General features: G+C 36.9%; 1 protein-coding gene across 3 annotated transcripts in view; it reads left to right on the forward strand.

Moving 5' to 3' along the window:
- The first annotated feature begins 16,090 nt into the window (after positions 1-16,090).
- The window catches only part of LOC111047796 (toll-like receptor 3), a 150,955-nt gene continuing 140,119 nt past the window's right edge, over positions 16,091-26,926 (forward strand). The window contains exons 1-2 of one of the 3 annotated variants that reach the window (XM_039442987.1): positions 16,091-16,333; positions 16,742-16,971. In XM_039442987.1, coding sequence (XP_039298921.1) covers positions 16,314-16,333; positions 16,742-16,971 — 250 coding nt within the window. In that variant the 5' untranslated portion in view covers positions 16,091-16,313. The remainder of the gene's footprint in view (positions 16,334-16,741; positions 16,972-26,926) is intronic. The other 2 variants (XM_039442988.1, XM_022333638.2) reach the window with 2 other exon arrangements.

Raw genomic sequence — 26,926 nt, forward strand, 5'->3', positions numbered from 1 at the left:
TATACCATTAATGACCTTGTATCTTACTTGCAGGTCGAGATCTGACTGGGTGAGGTCGAATTCACTGTGAATTAAACTAAATGAGAATAGAACTAACAATGGGGATTGGTGCTCCTTCCAGCACTAATGAAACACCAACAAATGATACCATTTATGACCATTTATCTTACTTGGAAGCTGTACCCAAGGTTTTTCCATCATAACTCCTGAACGGGATAAGCACTGATGATAGGAATTGTTGCTCCTGCCAGCACTAACGAAGCACCAGCAAATGATACCATTAACTACCTTTTTATCCTACTTGGGGGTCGAGATCGAGGCCAAATTTACTGTGAAGCTAGCCCTACCAAAGATTTTCCCATAATAACTCCTGAATGGGACCAGCACTTATAATAAAGATTGGTGCTCCTGCCAGCACTGAAGGAGCACTAACAATTGATATAATTGAAGACCTTGTATCTTACTCAGGGGATGAGATCTGACTGGGTGAAGAGATATTCACTGTGAATGAGTTAGCTGTACCCAAGGTTTTTTCATCATATTTCCTGAACGGGACAAGCACTTATGATTGTGATATGTGCTCCTACCAGCACTAATGAAGCAACCACAAATGAAACCATTAATAACCTTGTATCTTATTTCGGGGTCGAGATCTGACTGGGTGAGGCCAAATTCACTGTGAAGTGAACTGAACGGGAATAGAACTAACGATGGGAATTGGTGCTCCTGTCAGCACTGATGAAACACCAACAAATGATACCATTTATGACCATTTATCTTACTTAGGGGCCGAGATCTGACTGGGTGATACCAAATTCACTGTGAAGTCAGCTGTACCCAAGGTTTTCTCATCATAAATCTTGAATGGGGCAAGCACTCACGATGGGGATTAGTTCTCCCACCATCACTCACGGAGCACTAAAGAATGATATCATCTACGACCTTGTATTTTACTTGTGGCCGAGATATGACTGGATGAGGCTAAATTCACCATGAAGTTAGCTGTACCCAAGGTTTTTTTATCATAACTCCTAAATGGGACAATCACTAACAATAAGTGTAGTATTATTTTAAGAGTAGTATGGTTTTTTCCATGTGTATTTGATTTATGGTAATGCTCTTCAGGGTATGTTTGTGATTTTTTAGTTATATGCTAATTTTTTCAGTGACTATGGTAATTTCATGCTCTGTATATATTGTATGAATGGAAAATAAATTGATTTGATTTGATTTGATAAGGAATGGTGCTCCTGCCAGCACCAACAAATAATACCATTCACGACCTTGTATCTTACTTGAGTGCCCAGATCTGTCTAGGTGGAATCAAATTGACTGTGAAGTTAGCTGTACCCAAGGTTTTTCCATCATAACTCCTGAACGGGATAAGCACTAATGATAGGAATTGTTGCTCCTGCCAGCACTAACAAAGCACCAGCAAATGATACCATTAACTACTTTTTCATCCTACTTGGGGGTCGAGATCGAGGCCAAATTCACTGTGAAGCTAACCCTACCAAAGATTTTCTCATTATAACTCCTGAATGGGAACAGCACTTATGATGAAGATTGGTGCTCCTGCCAGCACCAAAGGAGCACTAAAAATTGATATAATTGAAGACCTTGTATCTTACTCAGGGGATGAGATCTGACTGGGTGAAGAGATATTCACTGTGAATAAGTTAGCTGTACCCAAGGTTCTTTCATCATATTCCCTGAACAGGACAAGCACTTATGATGGTGATATGTGCTCCTACCAGCACTAACGGTGCAACCACAAATGATACCATTAATAACCTTGTATCTTAATTGGGGGTCGAGATCTGACTGGGTAAGGCCAAATTCACTGTGAAGTAAACTGAAGGGAAATAGAACTAACAATTGGGATTGGTGCTCCTGCCAGCACTAATGAAACACCAACAAATGATAGCATTTATCTTACTTGGGGGCCGAGATCTGACTGGGTGATACCAAATTCACTGTGAAGTCAGCTGTACTCAAGGTTTTCTCATCATGAATCTTGAATGGGGCAAGCACTCACGATGGGGATTAGTTCTCCCACCATCACTCACGGAGCACTAAACAATGATATCATCTACGACCTTGTATTTTACTTGTGGCCGAGATATGACTGGATGAGGCTAAATTCACCATGAAGTTAGCTGTACCCAAGGTTTTTTTATCATAACTCCTAAATGGGACAATCACTAACAATAAGTGTAGTATTATTTTAAGAGTAGTATTATTTTCCATGTGTATTTGATTTTTGGTAATGCTCTTCAGGGTATGTTTGTGATTTTTTAGTTATATGGTAATTTTTTCAGTGACTATGGTAATTTCATGCTCTGTAAATATTGTATGAATGGAAAATAAATTGATTTGATTTGATTTGATAATGGTTGGTGCTCCTGCCAGCACCAACAAATAATACCATTCACGACCTTGTATCTTACTTGAGTGCCCAGATCTGACTAGGTGGAGTCAAATTCACTGTGAAGTTAGCTGTACCCAAGGTTTTTCCATCATAACTCCCGAACGGGATAAGCACTGATGATAGGAATTGTTGCTCCTGCCAGCACTAACGAAGCACCAGCAAATGATACCATTAACTACCTTTTTATCCTACTTGGGGGTCGAGATCGAGGCCAAATTTACTGTGAAGCTAGCCCTACCAAAGATTTTCCCATAATAACTCCTGAATGGGACCAGCACTTATAATGAAGATTGGTGCTCCTGCTAGCACTGAAGGAGCACTAACAATTGATATAATTGAAGACCTTGTATCTTACTCAGGGGATGAGATCTGACTGGGTGAAGAGATATTCACTGTGAATGAGTTAGCTGTACCCAAGGTTTTTTCATCATATTTCCTGAACGGGACAAGCACTTATGATTGTGATATGTGCTCCTACCAGCACTAATGAAGCAACCACAAATGAAACCATTAATAACCTTGTATCTTATTTCGGGGTCGAGATCTGACTGGGTGAGGCCAAATTCACTGTGAAGTGAACTGAACGGGAATAGAACTAACGATGGGGATTGGTGCTCCTGTCAGCACTGATGAAACACCAACAAATGATACCATTGATGACCATTTATCTTACTTGGGGGCCGAGATCTGACTGGGTGATACCAAATTCACTGTGAAGTCAGCTGTACCCAAGGTTTTCTCATCATAAATCTTGAATGGGGCAAGCACTCACGATGGGGATTAGTTCTCCCACCATCACTTACGGATCACTAAAGAATGATATCATCTACGACCTTGTATTTTACTTGTGGCCGAGATATGACTGGATGAGGCTAAATTCACCATGAAGTTAGCTGTACCCAAGGTTTTTTTATCATAACTCCTAAATGGGACAATCACTAACAATAAGTGTAGTATTATTTCAAGAGTAGTATTATTTTCCATGTGTATTTGATTTATGGTAATGCTCTTAAGGGTATGTTTGTGATTTTTTAGTTATATGGTAATTTTTTCAGTGACTATGGTAATTTCATGCTCTGTATATATTGTATGAATGGAAAATAAATTGATTTGATTTGATTTGATAAGGGTTGGTGCTCCTGCCAGCACCAACGAAGCACCAACAAATAATACCATTCACGATCTTGTATCTTACTTGAGTGCCCAGATCTGACTAGGTGAAGTCAAATTCACTGTGAAGTTATCTGTACTCAAGGTTTTTCCATCATAACTCCTGAACGGGATAAGCACTAATGATAGGAATTGTTGCTCCTGCCAGCACTAACAAAGCACCTGCAAATGATACCATTAACTACATTTTTATCTTACTCGGGAGTCGAGATCGAGGCCAAATTCACTGTGAAGCTAGCCCTCCCAAAGATTTTCCCATCATAACTCCTGAATGGGACCAGCACAAAATAATGATGAAGATTGGTGCTCCTGCCAGCAATAAAGGAGCACTAACAAATGATATAATTGAAGACCTTGTATCTTACTCAGGGGATGAGATCTGACTTGGTGAAGAGATATTGCTCCTGCAAGCACTAAAGGAGCACTAACAATTGATATAATTGTAGACCTTGTATCTCACTCAGGGGATGAGATCTGACTGGGTGAAGAGATATTCACTGTGAATGACTTAGCTGTACCCAAGGTTTTTTCATCATATTTCCTGAACGGGACAAGCACTTATGATGGTGATTTGTGCTCCTACCAGCACTAATGGAGCAACCACAAATGATACCATTAATAACCTTGTATCTTATTTGTGGGTCGAGATCTGACTGGGTGAGGCCAAATTCACTGTGAAGTAAACTGAACGGGAATAGAACTAACAATGGGGATTGGGCTCCTGCCAGCACTAATGAAACACCAACAAATGATACCATCTATGACCATTTATCTTACTTGGGGGCCGAGATCTGACTGGATGATACCAAATTCACTGTGAAGTCAGCTGTACCAAAGGTTTTCTCATCATAAATCTTGAATGGGGCAAGCACTCACAATGGGTATTAGTTCTCTCACCATCACTCACAGAGCACTAAACAATGATATCATCTACAACCTTGTATTTTACTTGTGGCCGAGATCTGACTGGATGAGGCCAAATTCACCATGAAGTTAGCTGTACCCAAGGTTTTTTTATCATATTTTCTGAACAGGACAAGCACTTATGATGGTGATATGTGCTCCTACCAGCACTAACGGAGCAACCACAATTGATACCATTGATAACCTTGTATCTTATTTGGGGATCTGACTGGGTGGGGCTGAATCCTCTGTGAAGTTAGCTGAATGGGAATAGAACTAACAGTGAGGATTGGTGCTCCTGCCAGCACCAACAAAGTACCAACAAATAATACCATTTGCGTCCTTGTTTCTTACTTGGGGGCCGAGATCTGACTAGGTGAGGCCAAATTAACTTTCGAGTTAGCTTTACCAAAGGTTTTTTCATCATAACTCCTGAATGGGACCAGCACTTATGATGAAGATTGGTGCTCTTGCCAGCACTAAAGGAGCACTAACAAATGATATCATGAGAGACCTTGTATCCTACTTGGTGGCTGAGATCTGACTGGGTGAGGCCAAATTCACTGTGAATAAGTTAGCTGTACCCAAGGTTTTTCCATCATATTTCCTGAATGGCACAAGCACTAATGATGGTGATTGGTGCTCCTACCAGCACTGACAAAGCAACAATAAATGATATCATTAATGACCTTGTATCTGGGTGGGGCCAAATTCACTGTGAAGTAAGCTGAACTGGAATAGAACTAACAATGAGGATTGTTGCTCCTGCCAGCACTAACAAAGCACCAACAAATGATACCATTTATGACCATGTATCTTACTTGGGGGCCGAGATCTGACAGGGTGAGGTCAAATTCCCTTTTAAGTCAGCTGTACCCAATGTTTTCTCATCAAAAATCTTGAACGGGACAAGCACTAACAATGGGGATTGGTTCTCCCACCAGCACTAACGGAGCACTAAACAATGATATCATCTACAACCTTGTAACTTACTTCAGGGTCGAGATCTGACTGGGTGAGGCCAAATTCACTGTGAAGCTTGCCCTACCTAAGGTTTTTTCATCATAACTCCTGAATGGGACACGCACTAACGATGGGGATTGGTGCTCCTGCCAGAATCAATGGAGCACCAAAACATTATACCATTAATGTCCTAGTATCTTACTTGGGGTCTGAGGTCTGACTGGGTGAGGCCAAATTCACAGTGAAGCTTCCCCCACCAAAGGTTTTCTCATCATAGTTCCTGAACTGGACCAGCACTAACGATGAAGATTGGTTCTCCTGCCAGCACCAACGAAGCACCAACTAATAATACCATTTACGACCTTGTATCTTACTTGGGGGCCGAGATCTGACTAGGTGAGTCCAAATTCACTGTGGAGATAGCTGTACCCAAGGTTTTTTCATCATAACTCCTGAAAGGGACAAGCACTACTGATGGGAATTGGTGCTCCTGCCAGCACTAACAAAGCACCAGAAAATGATACCATTCACGACCTTGTATCTTACTTGGGGGTCAAGATCTGACTGGGTGAGGCCAAATTCACTGTGAAGCTAGCCCTACCTAAAGTTCTTTTATCATAACTCCTGAATTTGACACGCTCTGACAATGTGAATTGGTGCTCCTGCCAGCACCAACTGAACACCAACAAATGATACCATTTACGACTTTGTATCTTACTTGGGGGCCGATATCTGACTGGGTGATGCCGAATCCACTGTGAAGCTAGGCCTACCAAAGATTTCCTCATCATAACTCCTGAACGGGACAAGCACTAATGATAGGAATTGGTGCTCCTGCCAGCACTAACAAAGCACCAGCAGTTGATACAATTTACGACCTTGTATCTTACTTGGGGGCCGAGATCTGACTGGGTAAGGCCAAATTCACTGTGAAGCTATATATGCCCCACGTTGGTTGTGACATTTGCGTGAAACTGGGTTTGCGGGGTGTCCAATATTGGCACTATGGTCCCTTGCTTGCAAATAAATTTGCAAAACATTGAAGCAGTCCAGCTCGCAAATATACAGGGGTTCTGACCACAGCTTCAGCTCACTTTTAGATGCATGAGTATTCTTATAATAATAAACCACCATGGGTTTAAGTAACTGATAGTTACCAATTCTTACTGCTGCTCTCTTGAAGATATTGAAGAATACCAGTAAGGAAATCAAAAAGATAGTCAGTGACTGATTTACAGTAACTATAATTATATCCAATCAAGAGTAATGAAAATCAACTATTATTCTTCTAATTGAATTTTAAAATGCTCATCATGAATACAGGTGTACACTAATACATCCTTTGGAAACCCTTTATTACTTATGACGCTAGTTCTAGATGGTCTCTGGATCCCTATATGATATATTGCAGACTTAATACTATAGTTATTAATAACTATTTGCTGACTCATGAGTGCGATTATCATCAAAGGATGATAAATGATAGTTGCTCCAAATAAGATCAATTTTTAATGATTCATTTATTGAATATTGGTCTTGAAAAGGTCTTCTCTGATTTGGTTCATGTGAAATTAATCAGGATTAAAATTGATCTGGCTTTTGTAAAACCGAGCCTTTGTGAGGGGAATTTTTGCATTCCTCTGGGAATTAATCTTAACTTACTGTGATTAGATAGAACATTTCTGTATAAACTATGAATGTTATTATAATTCCTTCTTTCGTAATAAATATTTTATGCTTTTGTACTCCAGAGCGAAGCTCGGTCCCCGATATTATGAGCTGATCATCTTCTTCTTTTTCCGAGCTGCGGTCTCGAATTGTAAATTCAAATTGATAATATTAACTTTAGGCAGTCACAGAGTAAAGCTGCGTTGACACCAACAGATTATATAGATTCTATTAGATTGAACATAACTTATCATACACATGATGAGCATATGTGTTTTCAAGTGCCGTTCAATCTATAAGAATCAGTAAGGATTGAGTTATTAACATTTTGTTAATTTACACTAACTTTAGTGTAAATGCAGCTTTAGATGCCAAGATTTATTTTCTATATTTCTAGTGAATAGCTTTTCTAGTGGATGGCTAAATATTCTCGTTACCACATTGCAAAGGATGTTCAGTGAGGTCTACTGTTATCTGGACTACTAGAGTATTGTATCTCCTAATGTCAGATTGAGTAAGAGCTTGAAATTTATTCCTATTCAGTGTACTCCATGTTCAATAATCTGCCACTATCTTATATTGAAAGAAACTCACCTCTAAATAATTTAAAAACCGCAGTATACTTATACACTATACTTATTAGATATATTGGAATAGTTATCTTGGAGTTTGGTAGAAATATATTACATTTACATATAGAACTTAATCTATTTATTTAAAGTTATCTTCATAATTCTATCTATATTCTATCTAATTCTAATAGGTTACCAACACATCCCTATCTTATATGATTAACCTTTAATCATAATCATATACCTACATGACTAAAAAACAGCAGACATTCAATTTACTAGAACAAATAATGGAATGCCTTCAAGTTCAGATGTAGGCAACACGCCTAACTTCTTCCTACATTCGCTACCTTGTCTCTAGGACACTGTACTTGCTTCTGTGAGATACCTTGTTCGGGTGAGAACATGCTTCTGTGAGACTGCCATTTATAGCGCTATTAGTTTGGACGGAGACTTGTCTCTATGAAACTGCTTGTCTCTGTGGGAACTTGTTCCTGTGAAACCTCCCCTTTTAAACGAGAATGGACAGTTAATATTGGATCAATAAACCTGTATCAGCTACTGTCTACAGAAGGCATTGACAAGACAGAGGATCGACAACATTGTTCTGCTATCTTTCTTCACTGCCATTATAACATGGACCTCACTATATTTAAAGCAGAAAGGAAATGAAAAAAGTATGAGAACGGCTCAGTATCTCATAAAAAAATGTGATTTCAAGGTGGGTGTGATTGAGGGTCCTACTTAAATTGAAAATACCATTCCACTATGACTTTAAAAATCTGGTCCGCCATTTTGTATGCAACTTTATTTTTTTAAATAGGAGAGTGGACATGCAATACATGATTTCGATACGAAATTTCAAGAAAAAATTAATGGTGAAAACCACAAATCGATATCTCAAACCATTTGGAAGATATTCACATTATTAATCAATACCACTTATTTATTACATTTCTGATTTGCTTGGTATTGATTTATAATGTGAATATCCTCACACTATTTTGATGTTCAATAACTTTTTTTTGAGCACTGAATTTGATGATTTTTGATTCGTTGTGTTTGTTATGTTCAGTAACAGGAATGACGAGGAGAGAAGCTTGATGCTATATTTCTGCACAAATGCCTTCATGGACACCTGAAAGTTGGCAATCATGGAATTGGAATTGTAGTACCCACACGCAACTTGAGGAGTTTCCATCAGTTTCATGCCTATATGTGAGAAGTTATACATTGCCTCTTGAAAGATGTATCACAATAGGCAACCGTTTGGCCAATAGAATCGACTTCTTTAACATTCAAATTTATTCAAAAATGAAATAAAATCTTTGCAAGAAGATTCTTGAAACTTTTAATATGATTGATACATTAATTTATCTTCATTGACAGCTGCAATATACAAAGACTTAAGCCGTTCTATTGCACATGAAATTGCCCATTATTATTATTATTACTATTATCCGCTAATTGACAATAAATGACAGTATAGCTAATTAATTAACGAATTTAATAAGTTCCAAAAATTGAACAGAATAATGACCGAATGCAATATTCAGATATCGATAATATAATATTGTAATAAAAATACATAAATTGGCCGTGTTTCAACAAATGATTGTCAACTATTGTGACAAATGATTGTTAACCTCTGGAAAGGATAATAGTATATAAAATAATATTTCTTCAATCAACACACGATCGTAGAGAGAGAGAGAGTGAGAGATTGATTGAGTACTTTATTTATGTAGATTACAATATATACTGGCATTATACACTTTATCTTCCAAACGGTTTGAGAAATCAATAATGTTGTTTTACTGTGGCTCACTGATGACTTTCATCACTCCCAGGTCACGGTGGAGATCAGAGTTCCTGATGTACCAAGGATCGTTTACTCAACTTCTGTTATTCTGGGAGCGCTGGATGATAACAGGTGCAGCCCTTACACAAAGGTGAATTATTGATGATGCGTGTGATTGGGGATCCTAGTGAAATTGAAAACACTACTCCACTATGACTTTAAAAATCTGGTCCGCCATTTTGAATGCAATTTTTTTTTTAAATAGAAAGATGGTTATGGAATACATGATTTTGATACGAGATTTCAAGGAAAAATTAATGGTGGAAAGCACATATCGATATCTCAAACCGTTTTATTCACATCATAAATCAATACCATGAAAATCAGGAATGAAATAAATAAGTGGTATTCATTAAGGGAGCGCGACAGTCGAGACCAACAACATTCGAGGCCTACGACTCGTAGGTTACACAGTCCTCTATGGTCATAGGCCTCGACTGTCGGGAGTGTATGAAAATTAGAGTGGCCTCAACTGTCGCCTAACACAGGCGACATTTGAGGCCACTTTTTCAGGAGTCCTCTCCCGTCGTAGGTCTCGACTGTCGGGGCTGTACAAAAATTAGAGTGGCCTCAACTGTCGCCTAACGCAGTCGAGACTGACGCATGTCGCCTAACGCAGGCGACATTTGCGGCCACTTTTTCAGGAGTCCTCTGCCGTCGTAGGTCTCGACTGTCGGGGCTGTACAAGAATTAGAGTGGCCTCAACTGTCGCCTAACGCAGGCGACATTTGAGGCCACTTTTTCAGGAGTCCTCTACTGTCGCTGGCCTTGAATGTCGCCGGTCTCTACTGTCGCTGGTCTCAACTGTCGCAGGACTCTTCTGTCGTTTGCCTCGTTTGACATCGACCCTTCATTAATAATGTGAATATCTTTCAAATGGTCTAAGAAATCGATATGTGGTTTTCATCATTCATTTTCTTACTTGAAATTCTGTATCACATGACCACCTTCCTATTTAAAAAAATTCAGTTGCATTCAAAATGGCGGATTCAAGATGGCGGACCAGATTTTTAAAGTCATTTATAAAGTAGTATTTTCAATCTTAGAAGGATCCCCAATCACACCCACCTTCAATTCACCTTTGTGTAAGGGCTGCACCTGATAATATATCAGGATCAGCGCTTCCAGAATAACAGAAGTTGAGTAAACGATCCTTGGTACATCAGGAACTCTGATCTCCACCGTGACTTGTATGTGGTGACAGTCATCAGTAAAACTCAGAGATTTGCAGAGAAACATGAGGGAAGACTTCATCAACATCTGAATGTGGAAGCAATCCAGCTGCTCAACATGCATGGGATAAACTATAATGCAGAAAGCCGCACAAATTAGTTAAGTGCTAAAGTTTCCAAATGGAAGTGCAAAAGTAGAGTATCCTTTTATGTGAAAACCTATAATTTAATTCTTGACCAATATAGAATACTGAACCAAAGGGGTTTCACCTTCACAAACAATATTCTTATCAATTTAAGTCAAAATAGAATAGCTTATTAGTCTTTAACTAGATGTTATGAAAATTATGAAAGAAAAATATCAGAGAATGAATTTTATTGAATATTTGTAGAACCAGAACTTATTTCTTCATAATAATATCAGTCCAATCATTACTTTTCACTATGTTGTATCAGAATATTTATACAAGTTTTTCCAATCACTGTGTTAATCATCATTATAGCCTAAATTATAATATCGCAAATAGTATTGGATAATTATGATATATTGATTTGAATTGACTCATTTCAAGTTATTTCATAGCTATTTTTTTATATCAGAACAAAAGAAGCAATGCTTCGATTTGAGAGTGCTTTGAAATTAGCGGTAGATTTAATTTCTACAAAGATGGCGGCCTTGGTGCACTCGAGGTCTTGTTGCCATGTAAAATGCATCGAGGTAGTTACCTTTCTGTATGTATTCTGTTACCTCTCCTATCAGACCACAGAATAGGTACAGAGTGGAAACTGTCAATAAAACGCCTATCTAACCAATGCTTTTTACATGCCGCAAATACTAGACACGTCACGTGACCTTGGGAAGTTCCAATCCTGGTCTTCTGATTGGCTCGTGGCACTGAATGAGATCAATAATTGATCCGGATCATTAAAGTGATCCGAACCTACCATCAATACTATAGTGAGGTCCACATTATAATGGCAGTGTACGATTGACAATACTGTTGCTGTCCTTTTCTATCATACAACAAAACAGATAGCACTATTTCTCTCTCGCTTTGCAATTTTGTCTATTTGCCAGATTATTTTATATTTACTTTTGACAGTAACTGTACAAAAAATTCTCAGCCGCCATTTTTTTTCTTGAAAATACATGGGTACACAAGTCGTATAATTGATATAAAATTTATTTTTGAAATAATGAAATAATTTTTAAACATTACCGTACCGTATGAGAAAAACAAATTAAAATACCTGAAATGACATTTTAAAAGTTGATAACTAACCATCCTAGACTTCATCCATGCTTCAGTAGTTAGCCTACATGTTTAGGTTAGACCTACTCGTACTGGTATAGATAATATTGGAAGGTTATTTTAGAATTATTTCCATTGAAATTACTTATTTCAAAAAGGATTTCTATTTTTCTATAATTTTTAAAAGAAATTGAAATAGAATACGTACCAAATAACTTAAAATCTGTTGTTTTGAAATTCAGACTGTTGTATCACAGCTTTTCAAATTAGCCCCTATTCCAGGTTTGTAGAAAATAAAAATCTGATCTCAGTTATAATAGCAAATTTTTGAATCAAATTATGAAAAAAAATATTTTATTTATTAATTTGACATCAAATTGATTATTTTATCAAGGAAATGATATTATTATTATATTAAATTTAATGGGATGAATTGAGTAACAGCTGTGTACAGTCAGTGGCAAAATGGAGAGACTTGGCAACGTTTTTCTCCTATCTTTCTTCACTGCCATTATATCGTGAATCTCACTATATTACAATGCAGCGCTTTCTAACAAGATGGCGGATTTTTGCGTCAGGGTACTAGCCAAGTTTCCATACTGTATGTATACTGTGCCCAGACCAACGAGCTAATATATAGTAAACCATAGATAGTCGATAAGGGTCGTCAGGATGGAATTTCACAGCCTATAAAGGTGTCAAAAGGCGTTTTACAGGGGCGTTTTACTATAAAGTAGTACTTTTACAGGGGCGTTTTACTATAAGGCGTTTTACTATAGGACTCCTTGAGTCCTTTACTTTTTACATGTTATTTAAGGGAAATAGAGCATAATTTTAGAGAGAGAGGTCTACATGGTATCCCTTTAAATAGAAATGTGGACGTCATGATGCTAATGTTCGCGGATGACATTGTTATTCTGGCAGACAGTGACTCAGATCTAAGAAACAAGTTGAAGTGCCTGGCCGAGTATTGTGATAAATTGAAGTTGTTAGTAAACATAGATAAAACAAAGGTAGTTGCATTTCATAAAAAAGGCCTCAGACGTAATGCAGCTTTCTATTACAGAGATAAGAAACTGGATATTGTAAATAGCTAAAAGTACCTTCCACTCTTCGGGAAAATTCAATAAATTCGCGGAGTTTCAAGTTAGTATATCTAGATACATTGGAGAGACAACCATAAATATTCTAAGAAAGGCTAAGTCGGATGTTTGGGCGAGCAAAATGAAGCTCTATGATTCAATTCTCATGCCCGCAGTGCTATATGGATCGGAGATATGGGGTCTAAGCTGTATGAATAGAGTGGAGAAAGCACAGCTTTATTTTCTAAAGCGTTTACTCCTGTTGAATAGAAGCACTCCCAGCTGGTCATTGAGATTGGAGACTGGAAGACCATCTGTAGAGTTATGTCAATGGCTAACGGGAGATACCCCAGAGAATGCATTGATAGATTATACGAGTTGGCGCAACAAGGTCAAGATAACCAAGGTTATCAGTTGCATCTGGCAGGTTGCAATCTGGTTGGAGATTGGCAGGACAGAGAAAAGTTTTCTAAAGTCTTACAAGTTGAAAAAGGAAACCTGTACAAAACTATTTCGACAGGCTTTACACACAAGACATAGAAGCAGCTCTGAACTCAACAAGTAGCCCACATTATAAAAGATTGAACCCTCTTTTCATGATTGGTGAACAGCTAGGTACTGTATAAAATGTCTTTTGCGAAAACGCGCTGCGTCGCACAACTGCGCTTAGCCACTAGAAACGCTCTCTATTTATATAATAATAGAGACCTGGGAATATGGATTAACAGCTCATTAGAATGCCCTATCTATATAATAAGAGAGAGTAGGGTTGTGCTTGTTTGTGTGTTCGTTTGTTTGCATCAAAACATGTCAACTTGTGGATGGCATACCGGAAAAACGGGAATGATTTGGATCTCCAAATTTTTAACATAGATTCTAAAGATATCAATGTTGTGCACCTGGAAGCCCAAATTTCAATTTTCCTTCTAGATTTTTCAGAATTAATGTTAAAATTCATCTATGCTACCGTACATGAAGTTCAATAGTCCAAAGTGTGTTTTTTATGAGGAGGTTATAATGCTGTTACAAGACCAACATTTTCAAACAGCAGTGTAGCGCAACGGTAAAACGCTAGCTTACGGAGCGATGGTTCCAGGTTTTGAATCCCGATGCTTCCCAATTTTTTTGTTCTTAATTTTTTCCAACAAAACGTATTATTATCAATTATTTTTTGAAGGAATTTGTTTTCATTAAAATTGAACTTGGATTTTATCAAATAATTATTTTTAATGTAAAATTTTGCCACCAGTACAAATGAAATGGACATAGTCTTCATGCTGTAGGCCTATCATTGGCCTTCGTTTGTAGCACTCGTGATGTAGGAAAATTGTGTTTCACACATCATCACGTCTGAACTACTGGACTGATTGATTTGAAATTTTGCATAAAGATTCTTCATTAACCGAGGATGATTATAGGCCTATTTTCAAATTTCAAATTTTTTATTACATCAAGTTTTCATTTTGCAGTTTTAAAATAGACCCTTGCGAAGCACGGGTTACTTACTAGTTTGTTATATGAAAGAGAAGGAATATGTGGAGCATTTTCTGTTAAGGTGCCCGATGTATGGTGGAATAAGAAGAAGACACTATTTAGAAAAATTCACTACAAATGTGGTTACTGACTATGACAAACTCATGGTTTTACTTTCGAACTTTACGGAGCAGAAAATCAACCGTTTGTATGGGTATACAATGAAAGCAATCGAAACCAAATCTATGATAATAAGCACTTGAGTAATGTCCGATAATTATAGTCAGGGAACAGAGGCTATCATTGAAAATATTAAAAGTATTCGATGCTCATTTTAGACGGTTAAATGGGGAATGCAGTGAGCTGAATAAAGTAAGTTTGATGAGGATAGATTGAGCTCTAAAAATAAAATAGTTGGAAGAGATTATTGTATGTGTGATGGATTATTATATAAAAATGTATTATTGGATATATTTGTCTAGAATTTATTATTGTTGAAGTTAATACTGTTATTACTCATTTCGTTTATAAAATAGGAATAGGTAGATATTTAAAACTGGAATGTTATTATTGTTGATTACTATAAATGGTATTTTATTAGTATGTGAGAAATGTGGTATTGGATAAATATTATAAAAAAATCATTATTTTTGTAGTTGAACTGTTATTGCACGTTTATAAAATATGTATAGGTAAAAAATATAGGTATAAAATATGTATATATATTATACTGGAGTGCTATGATTGATAGATATGGAATTGTTATTACATAAAAATGTACAGATATTTTATTTTAAAATTTCAAATTTTTCGAATGTGATAGATCTATTCTTCTGTATATATTAGGAACATATACTTACTAAAGTACTCTTACTTGTGATTTATATTTAAAGCATGATTTAAGACATACCAGTAATGTGATATCATAGAATGTAATGACTGTATTCAACTCAACTCGTTTGTATTAGCATATGTGCTTGAAACAAATAAATTTATTCATTTATTATTATTTATTTAGTAAACCATAGAGCGGCTGTTGGTGTGCTTACAGCGCTCTCAATGTGTTACACGGCCAACTAAGGGCAGCCATGACAGAGAGAGGCAAGATTTCAAGAAGAACCAGTCTGCCACTGCACGAATAGATGTGTCTTTGTGAATTAAATTGATTTCTATGACTAATTATTATATTTATAATGATGATGGTATTGCAATATGATGGCTAAGCAGTATTAACACTGTAACTTGGGCTACATTAATTTCACCAAGGCTTCAAGTAAAGCAATTCAAACAATTTATTTTATCAATGTATAACAACTGTAATACATATATTTAAAATGTTCAATCAAAATTCAGTGTAGTATTTATTAAATATAACTGATCTGCACCTTGTCTTTTATGCAAGTTTCCATTATATCAATAGGGCCATTCAAATTTTCCGCCGCTTTGCCTCTCTCTGTCATGGCTGCCCATGTTCAATTCGTAACAGGAATAGCGGCCACTCAGCCACTCTATAGTTTACTATATTTTAGCTCGTTGGCCCAGACAGACGAAATAATAAAGTTTAGTACAGGCAACAGCTGCTTCAAGTGTACGTTGAAACGTTGAAAGTTGAAAACAAATTAATAATATTGTGGTCTGTGTCTGTGCTGTGGTCAACATTGTGAAGTGAATCATTTTACTTTCCAATTTTTGTTGAAGGTTACTTGCCAGGAAATGATATTTTTCTACAATTGAACATGATGTCTTGGTAGTAAATTTCTTGAAAATGAAGTTCCCAATCTTGATGTGAGTATAATTGCATTTATATTTCTTGAAGATGTATAGTTTCCAACCTTTTTCGCCATCTGGAATGAATAATTTATTCACATAAGACTTGGACAGTACCGTAAGTAAAAATGACGATTTCATTTAGAGCCATTATTAGAATTTTACAATGCTGACATGAAAAACATAGTTTTTGAACTAACGAAGATTAGTAGCCTACCTACTGTACTGTATCAAGCATCATCGTTGATCATCGGGTGGATTGTGTGTGAAATATTTAATGTGGGGCTATAAAATACAAAATTGATTTTAAACATCAATATCTCTCTGTTCATGTCCCGTATTCTTTAATATTCCTTCAAGCTCCTTTGGTACGGCACTGTATTAGAATTATTGTTTTATTCATTATGATTTTTGATTGAATTCCAGACTTGTGTTATTGCTTGGCTGTGATGGAGGCTACATTCCCCCGGGACCCAAATATCCGTGTCCTCCAACTTCTCAGCTCCTCTATCCATGTGAATGCACCAAGGGCACGGATCAGGGTCTCTTCATTAGTTGTGAGAACACCAATCTTGCTTCATTGTCTGTAGCAATGTCTAATATTGTTGCGCTGCAATCACCCATCGAGGAATTGAAAATTATGAAGTCGCAAATAGGTGAGCTTCAGTTCCATGTATTTCAAAATTTGAATTTCTAAACCTAACCTAACTCGCAAATAGGTAAGATTTAGTTTAATAGACTTGGAATAAACTCTACGAGTTACGATAGTCGATTTATTAAAAGGAGAGCTAACAATAACATGGAGTTTGCGCTGGTGTACCGTACGTATTAAATTGATTAATCATATTTTAATTGTTTGACTCTTAAATACCAGCTCACAATGCTATTCTAAACGCAAATCCTCACTGAATCAGGTTCGTGATTATTCTAGCATGGCTACTGTGAATTGGGCTTGCTGCTCCAAGTCCCACTCTCACACGTGCATGTTTGTTTACATCGTCTTTCGGCTCCCAGAACAGACTATAGGCAGAGAATAGTTATACACATTTTTTAGATTGTTTATTCAATGCTATAGGTTACAGTACTTCAAATAAGTTACTACGCTATAGTGAGATTCACTTTATGAAGTCAGCACCTGATAGACATTGTAATTCTTGAATGACATTAGACATAGGAGAGTTCCTTCCTTTTCTAACTCCGCACCGTTTCCAAATCGTGTGCAAGCTATGAATAAATACAGGATTCGGCAATGGTTTATCCACATACTTAGTCGATATGTTGATCGAAGAGTGCTCCACTACATTTTGCTCCTACTAAACTATATATTATACTTATTATGTAATACTAAAAATAATAGACACAACATTTTCACTATAATGTACATGGTTAGGCAGGGAGGTATGGATGATTTGAGATAACAGTTACTCATTTTTAAAAGAAACTCAAATTTATTTTTCTAGTGTGTACCTTGGATGTTGCCATTATAAAAATTGTAGAGGAAAAATTGATTATGTACGAAAAATAACATCTGTTAAATGCTGTCCGTTTTTGTCCATACAATCCTGTAGACGTTGTGAGAAGTTGTCCACACTCCTCTGAAGCATTGCACGTGGTACTGATCGAATTTATTATGTTATTGCTTCACTCAGGGCTTCAAGGGTTCGTGGTTTGTTAATTTATACACATGCTTTTAGGTAGCCCCATAAAAAATAGTCACAAGGTGACAGGTCCGGTGACCGAGGAGGCCACTCCACATCTCCACGCAACGAAATGAGGCGTCCAGGGAAGGTCTACCTTAGAAATTCCACAGCTGCTCTCGATGTATGGCATGTCGCCCCATCTTGTTGAAACCATACATTGACATTGATACGTCGTCTTCTCAATATGGCAGAAAAAATTCACTCAGCATCATTAGGTAACGATTCGTATTGACAGTGACGGTTCGACCGTTTTTTCGAGAAAAAGAAGGGCCAATAATTACGAGGTTTTATGGGGCTACCTAAAAGCACGTGTACACATGAACGAATCACGAACCCTTGAAGCCCTGAGCAAAACAAAAACACAAGAAATTCGAACGATACCACGTGCAATGCTTCAGAAGAGTGTGGACAACTTCTCACAACGTCTACAGGAGTGTATGGACAAAAACGGACAGCATTTAACAGGTGATATTTTTCGTACATTATCAATTTTTCCTCTTCATTTTTTATAATAGCAACATCCAAGGTAAACACTAAAAAAATAACTTTCGAGTTTCTTTTCAAAATGAGTGAGTAGCTGTTATTTTAAATCATCCATACATCCCTGCCCAACCCTGTATAATTATGTATGTAGGTGAAATTTGGGCATAACACTGTTAGTCTTGGTCTCTCAATAGAACCTTTGATCCCACTTACTTTTCATCTACTTATAATAGTCTATTCCATTTCAATCTAGTTTTCGTTCATGCATTTTAATGCAAGTTTTCCATTTCTCAGACAGCAAAAATAGTGCATGTATTGACAAAAATACTGCATTATAATATCATTTGACTTTCTTTTGAGTAAGTTATTTGAGATGTTACGATTTACATTGGATAAGAAGACTTGAAATTTGACAACCAAACATTTTGTCAAGTCTCTTAATCCAATATTATATATCAAATTTCAGTTTTATTTGCTTGTTAGTGTATTATTTAAAAACATTTTGATACTTCCATTCCTTATTATACTTATCTATTTATGTTCGTGTTGGAATAATAGGCTAGAATAAAACCGTAGTTATTTTTTGTACCATTTTTCACGTCTTCATTGCTGAAGATGGCTTTGTTTTGGAAGCAACACTTAGCTGGGCTAGCTACATTCAGCAGGTGACCAAGAGACCGTACAGAATTTGTTTCATGTTACTGAAGCTGAAGAGAATTTGGACGGAGGCTTATTTGGTCATACTCTTTCCCACTGTCATATTTGTTATGATATACTCATATGGGTTATTCAGCTAAGGTTGTGGACGTACTGAAGCTGCGAAAACCTGCTGCCTTGATCATGAGTGCAAGCGAACTTCGTGCACACTACAAGCCCCTTTTTGCTAGGCTGGGTATTTTGGCAGTTGCCAGTCATTCCACTATTTCTATGACAGTCATGGATAATAAGGGTATAACTCATCTCAATGAGGTCAAGGAGCGGTCAAGGAAACATCTGCGCACATCTCTGATCCTTGTGCAATGAAGCGTTTTCCTCCATCCTATTATATTTGGATTGGAGCTATAGTTTATAGCTCCTAACTAACTATTTAGTTCATATTTAGTGACTTTATTCCACACTTAGAATTTAATTTGGGGATTTCCATTTCCGTGGTCTGTAGAAGTTCATCGACTTCATAATTTCCAACGATTATACAGTCTATACTCTATAGCACTTGGTCGTGGTCACGACCGTTTTATTTCAAACTGTAGGCTACCCACTCAGTACTCGGTTGAGGAAGGAAACTCAGTTTCCGAAAATTTCCGTTTCTAATGTAAGTTTCTTAGTGTTTTCAATCTATTTATGTCTTGTGTCTCCTGTTATGTGCTGTATATATATATATATATATATATATATATATATATATATATATATATATATATATATATAACACGTACAGGTTCATTTAAACTCAGTTTTTAAAAAGAAATTTCATTTGCAAAAAAATACATGTTAACACATCAAGCGCGCTGAGAGCGACACTAAGCGGTACTGACAAAAATAGTAGTCAGCACATCAATTGTTCAGGTTTACATAATTCCTCCCTCCTTAAGTTTTTTTCGTCCTGGAAAATAAATTTGGGACACTCAAAAATTACAAAAATTAAAATGAAGTTACAAATTAAAGTTTACTAACTTAGATCTAATATCTAGGTGGTACAATATAGCTTATGGTAGGGGTTGATGATATTGGCACTTTTGTATCAATTCGGTAATTTAGTACACTGGTTGGCTTCTTAAATTTGTAATAAACGATTATCAAAATTACAAGAAGTATAAATGTACTTAAAACAAAAATTACAATGTGGCGTGTCTTAAGGATGAAAGAATCTTCAAAATTTATAAATTCAAAATCTCTAGGTTCAATACCATCAAGTTCACTAACATCTTTCAAATCGATAAGTGTGGAATTTAGTCTTAGAAAAGAGTGGACTGTATAAATAGGAGAGAATAAATCGAATTCTGAAATAAGAGAAACAAATGTGTCTTGATTGATTTGACACGTGACTGAAACTCCACATGAGTGCAAGAACCGTTGTGCATTCAAAAACCTGTGCACTGGAATGAATGCAAAACAGTTTTAGGCAACTCGGTATTAAAACTAATCATTAACATGTAGGCTAAGGTGAAATACCAAATGAAAAAGTAGGTTAGTAAAATACAAAACTTTAATCAGCATTAAAGAATGTCAAAACACATGAATAAGAGATAAGATTGAATACATCAAGTAAATTTGAAAACGGTATTAATGCTTCTAGAAAGAACAGAGTTAATAAAAACAGTAATCTGAATGCAAGAATTAATAACAATTTGAAATAGTAATAATTTGAATAATTTGGATTTTAATTATTAATGAGTGACAGTAAAAGGTTATGAATATAACAGCAATGCACGTAGAAAATAATCTATCTGGTATCAAAAAATGGAATAATGTAATGGCTACTAAACAAACGTTTATAGAATACCAGAGTCTATAATAATTAGTCTTTAGTTTAAACCTACGATTGTCATTTCAAATAACAAACAACACCTAGGAAATTTGAGATGTAAATATGTTAAATTGCAAAGCTTCAACATTTGAAACGGTTTGATACTAACAAAGAAAACAGGTAGGTTGAAATTAACCATAAGGTTATATGAATAACAGTAGCTTATACTGAAATAGCCTAATTGCAAAATGCAGAGACTAAGCTTTAGCAATAATCAAATAATTAAATAGGATTGATAATTGCAATGTTCACAGAACATTCATGAATTCAATACAAAAAAACTGATGAACAATGCTCAAGAGCAATTTTGCTGAACAATAAAATTCAAAGATAAATGAGGTTGAATATGAACAACCATGAATTCCTAACCTGAAAGATAAAAAAAATAGATTAGGGCAGTATAAAAATACAAAGTAGATGATACAAAAATACTTAGCTGCGGAACATAAATGCAAGAACCAAGGTCCCGGTTTGGTCCAGGGCCTTCAAGGACAGCGTGAGCTTCCAATAGCTCGAATAGGCCAAAGTCAAGGTCCCGGTTTGGTCTAGGGCCTTCGAAGATAGCGTGAGCTTCCAATAGCTCGAATGGACACATCAGAAGAGAAACAAGATTCCAACTTGTTTGAAATGCAGATGAAACAGCAGCCAGTTGTAGAGGAAGAGTTTTCAACTAATATTTCGAAGAATATATTTCCTGAGTCTTGGAAATATTCAGTTGCAATGTTTGTAAAATGTGATTTACAATTGAGAGTCACTTTAAACAGTGATATGGGCAATATATCACAATAAATCTCAATAGAATGAATGATGGGTAAACTTTCAGTCTCACAATGCAAATAAAGAATTACTAAACAAGGTTAGCACTCGATGTAAAACAAGAGTCTGCAATATGTAAAACAAATTTAAACTTGTAGATAGATGCAGAGACACACGCAAGCAGCCATTTTGAGAATGCCGTAATGGAAATAAATAAAATAAATAAATAAAGCCTTTATTGTTCCACTTCACAAATACAATTATACAATAACACAATATGGAAAGAATATCCTCATAATTTACTTAATGAATTCTCTTCATAAATGAATATATATTTACAATTATTTAAATTGAGAATATTAGATACATTTTTTTTTGTGGAAACCAAGCCCCTACTAGGCAAAGGCCTCTCCCAGGTCACACCATTTGTCTCGATCCGCCGCCAACTGCATCCACGTTGCACCGGCCACCTTGACGATGTCGTCTTGCCACCGGACTCACTGTCTGCCGACTTTGCGTGTTCTGCCGACCGGCTGCCAAAACGTCAGCCTTCGTCCACCTATCGTCGCTCAATCTGGCCACATGGCCCGCCCACTTCCACTTCAGACTCCGCACCTTTCTCATCCAATCTTCTGATTTGGTTATCGCTTGAACTTCAGTGTTCCTCACCTTATCAAATCTTTTGATATTTAGAATGCTGCGTTCCATGGATCTTTGGGTAACTCCTATTTTTCTTAAAACACTTTGTTTACAAGCCCATGTCTGCGAGCCGTAGACCAGTGTAGTGAAAACACAACTCCTTAGTATCTCCATTTTTTTTACTTGTGCGAATATTTCTATTCTTGAGTATGAATTTTAAAGCCCAATATATACTCCAGGCGATCGCACATCTCCGCTTTACTTCTCTCTCCGTCCTGTCACTGAATGAGATAAGCTGCCCAAGATAAATAGTCTCGTCCGCCCACCTTAGTGGACATCCATCCAATACGATAGCTTTCGATCCTCTATTTGTCATCAAATAGGTTTTTGAGGGGTTTATAGAAAGGCCAGCTCGTCTACTAGCTGCTGACAGATCGGTGAGCATAACTTGCAGTTGTTGGGCCGATTTTGCAATGACTATGATGTCGTCTGCAAAGTGTAAATGACTCAAACATTCTCCTCTAATATTTTTCCTATTTAAATTGTCGGAAAATTTCTTCCAAAGCAGCATTGAAGAGCATCGGCAAGAGTGGGTCACCCTGCTTAACACCTCTCTGAATAAAGAAACTCTCTCCCGGATTATCCAACAATAGTCTTGCTGTACTGCCGTTGTAGAAATGTTTTATTATATTAACATATGTTGATGGGACTAATTGCGCTTGTAGAGTCGTGAACAGAAACTGGTGCTCCAAAGAATCGAACGCTTTTTTGTAGTCAACGAAGGCTAAGTATACACCAACTTGGAACTCTTCGCATTTCTCAACAAGCTGATTGACACTCTGGAGATGATCCAACGTAGAGAAGCCACTTCGGAAACCTGCTTGTTCGATTGGCTGTTGTCGATCAAGTATTGGCTGTAGACGAATTTGAAGCATTTTCATGAAGAATTTTCCAAAACACAATGAAATACTAATGGGTCTGAAGTTGTTAATGTCGAACATGTCACCTTTTTTGAACAATAGTAGAATATCTGCTTCTTTCCACTGTGAAGGCACTGACTGTTCCATGAGAATTCTATTGAATAGAGACAGGACCGTATCCTCTGACAACGAGTACAGTGTTTTCAACATTTCATTTGATATTCTATCTCTTCCAGACATTGTATTCTTCTTCAATGTTTTTGCAACTATCGTTAATTCATCACTGCCCAGCAGAGATATATCGTGGATGACATCTTTGTGGTTGCATGGAGACGTCACTCTCTCCTCCACATCACTTGAGTATAACAAGCAGTGATGAAAAGCAGTGGCAGTATTAAGAATACCTAGCCTACTCCATTCTATCTTGCCTCTCTTATTTCTCACTCCTATCTTCCATTCTTTATTATCAAAGAGCTGTTGTCTCAATTTCTTCATCGATCCATTGCAATCCAGCACTGATTTGATCAATCTGTAGGTAGGTTGAAATTAACCATAAGGTTATATGAATAACAGTAGCTTATACTGAAATAGCCTAATTGCAAAATGCAGAGACTAAGCTTTAGCAATAATCAAAGAATTAAATAGGATTGATAATTGCAATGTTCACAGAACATTCATGAATTGAATACAAAAAAACTGATGAACAATTCTGAAGAGCAATTTTGCTGAACAATAAAATTCAAAGATAAATGAGGTTGAATATGAACAACCATGAATTCCTAACCTGAAAGATAAAAAAATAGATTAGGGCAGTATAAAAATACAAAGTAGATGATACAAAAATACTTAGCTGCGGAACATAAATGCAAGAACCAAGGTCCCGGTTTGGTCTAGGGCCTTCAAGGACAGCGTGAGCTTCCAATAGCTCGAATAGGCCAAAGTCAAGGTCCCGGTTTGGTCTAGGGCCTTCGAAGACAGCGTGAGCTTCCAATAGCTCGAATGGACACATCAGATGAGAAACAAGATTCCAACTTGTTTGAAATGCAGATGAAACAGCAGCCAGTTGTAGAGGAAGAGTTTTCAACTAATATTTCGAAGAATATATTTCCTGAGTCTTGGAAATATTCAGTTGCAATGTTTGTAAAATGTGATTTACAATTGAGAGTCACTTTAAACAGTGATATGGGCAATATATCACAATAAATCTCAATAGAATGAATGATGGGTAAACTTTCAGTCCCATAATGCAAATAAAGAATTACTAAACAAGGTTAGCACTCGATGTAAAACAAGAGTCTGCAATATGTAAAACAAATTTAAATTTGTAGATAGATGTGGAGACACACGCAAGCAGCCATTTTGAGAATGCTGTAATGGAAATAAAATATGTAAAATTGGAACAAGTGTTCAAGTCTTGAAAAACTAAAAATAACTCCACAGAACCAGTCGAGAATGTCCAACAATTGAAATAAACAAACAGGGCAAGGTGAAAACTATTTTCACGAAAGATGAGAGTTCAAGTTGTAACTTTCATATACTAAGTTAGATGCACACACACACACACAGAGTTTCTGAACACGTTGACAAATTAGAAATGAGATACCAAATGAACTACTAATGCGATTTTCAAAGTTGATGGCTCCAAAGAACCGAAAAAAATGTCTCCAACAAATAAAACAAGTAAAACAGGGCGAGGTGAAACTATTTTCACCAATAAAGTAGAAATAAATGGAGACACACACGAAGTTGCTGGTAGAAGCCAAGCGATGAAAGAGTGAAGACAGGAAATGTATAGCAAGCAGGTGCCACCTTGATCAAGAAATCACCAATAAAATTGATCTTTAAAAAGATGCAAAAAATATCTGGAAGCCGAACAACAAATTGACAAATACAATAATAAATGACAAAGGCTTCAGAACATATCCAAAAACTAGAACAAAGATAAATAAAATGTGCAACGAGAATGCACAGTATCAAGTCGGCAGTGGACCACTAGCGCTCCAGCTGCAAAGATACAAACTAATGACTACCGCTCAGAGAAACATTACAATACAAATCAAAAAATCAATAAAAGAGATTGTTTGAAGATGGAGAATAGTTTTAACATAAAGTGGGCCCTGTTGGGAAATTCAAAGAATTGCCCAAGAAAGAAAAAAGAATATGTTAAAACTTATTCACCGTCTTCTTGATCTTCAACGATAGGTAAAGGTGCAATACTGGAAATTGCATGCTTGAAAATTCCAGACTCAGTAAGCACCATCACAACTCGTACCTTCCCATCCGCACCAGGAAAAACCTCAGTGATGCATCCCAATTTCCAAACAGCGGGTGGAGCACCAGGATCCTTCAACAATACCAAAATTCCAACAGCAATGTTATCACTTGAAGACGTCCACTTGTGTTTTTGCTGCAAAGTGACTAGATATTCTTGTGACCACCTCTCCCAGAACTGCCTATTCAAATCCGTTATCATTTGCCAGCGTGCAAGGTGATTCACATGCTTTGTCGGTTGTGATTTCACGGGAAGTGCATTTATAGGCCTACCAATCAAGAAATGTCCTGGTGACAAATACGCTAGGTCATGAGGGTCTTCAGATAATGGGGTAATGGGTCTAGAATCGAGAATAGCTCCAATTTGAGCACTTAGAGTATGTAATTCTTCAAAGTTGAGAACTTGCTTCAAAGTAACGATCTTGAAAATGCTTTTGAAACTTCTGATTGAGCGCTCCCAAAGACCACCAAAGTGAGGTGCGCGAGGTGGAATGAAGTTCCACTGAATTCTCCAAGAAGCTGCTGACTTCTGTAACAAATGTTGATTCCGTGAATCATCCAAAAAATTGTAGAGCTCTTGAAGTTCACCACTGGCTCCAGTGAAAGCAGTACCATTGTCAGAATAAATAGTGTTGGGCATGCCATGAATTGATGTGAACCTAGTTAATGTGGCGAGAAAGGCTTTAGTTGACAACTCAGTGACAACCTCCAAATGCACAGCGCGAGTCGCCATACAGACAAATAATGCAATATAAGCTTTGCTGAAAGATCTAGACTCAGGACCGCCAAGCCTTAAGTTGAAAGGTCCCATATAATCAATGCCTACATTTGAGAAAGGTGCACTAATATTCACACGAACGGCTGGCAATTGCCCCATAAGCTGAACAGCTTTATTTTGTGAAAAATGAAAACATTTTATACAAGTGTGCAAGATGCCTTTGACTACACTCCTGGTAGATGGAATCCAGAAACACTGGCGAAGAGAAACCATGGTGGCCTGGACTCCAGCATGGCACAAACGTTGATGGGTGCTTAGGATTAAAGCCTTTGTGAATTTGTGCTTACCAGGTAATGAAATTTGATGCTGAACATCAAATGGTACATCAGCATGCATTAATCTGCCTCCTACTCTAAGCAGGCCATCTTGATGGATAAACTCCATCAGAATGAGTTCTTACTCCAATAATGAGAATGGATCTTACTCCACACATCCAGCTCCTCTTTTGCACGTAGACACTGCAACTCTGATCCGAAAAATTCTTCCTGAACACTTTTAAGTATATGGAATTCAGCGTCTTGAATTTCTGTAACTGAC

The sequence above is a fragment of the Nilaparvata lugens genome, chromosome X (assembly GCF_014356525.2).
Source record: "Nilaparvata lugens isolate BPH chromosome X, ASM1435652v1, whole genome shotgun sequence".
Classification (NCBI taxonomy): domain Eukaryota; kingdom Metazoa; phylum Arthropoda; class Insecta; order Hemiptera; family Delphacidae; genus Nilaparvata; species Nilaparvata lugens.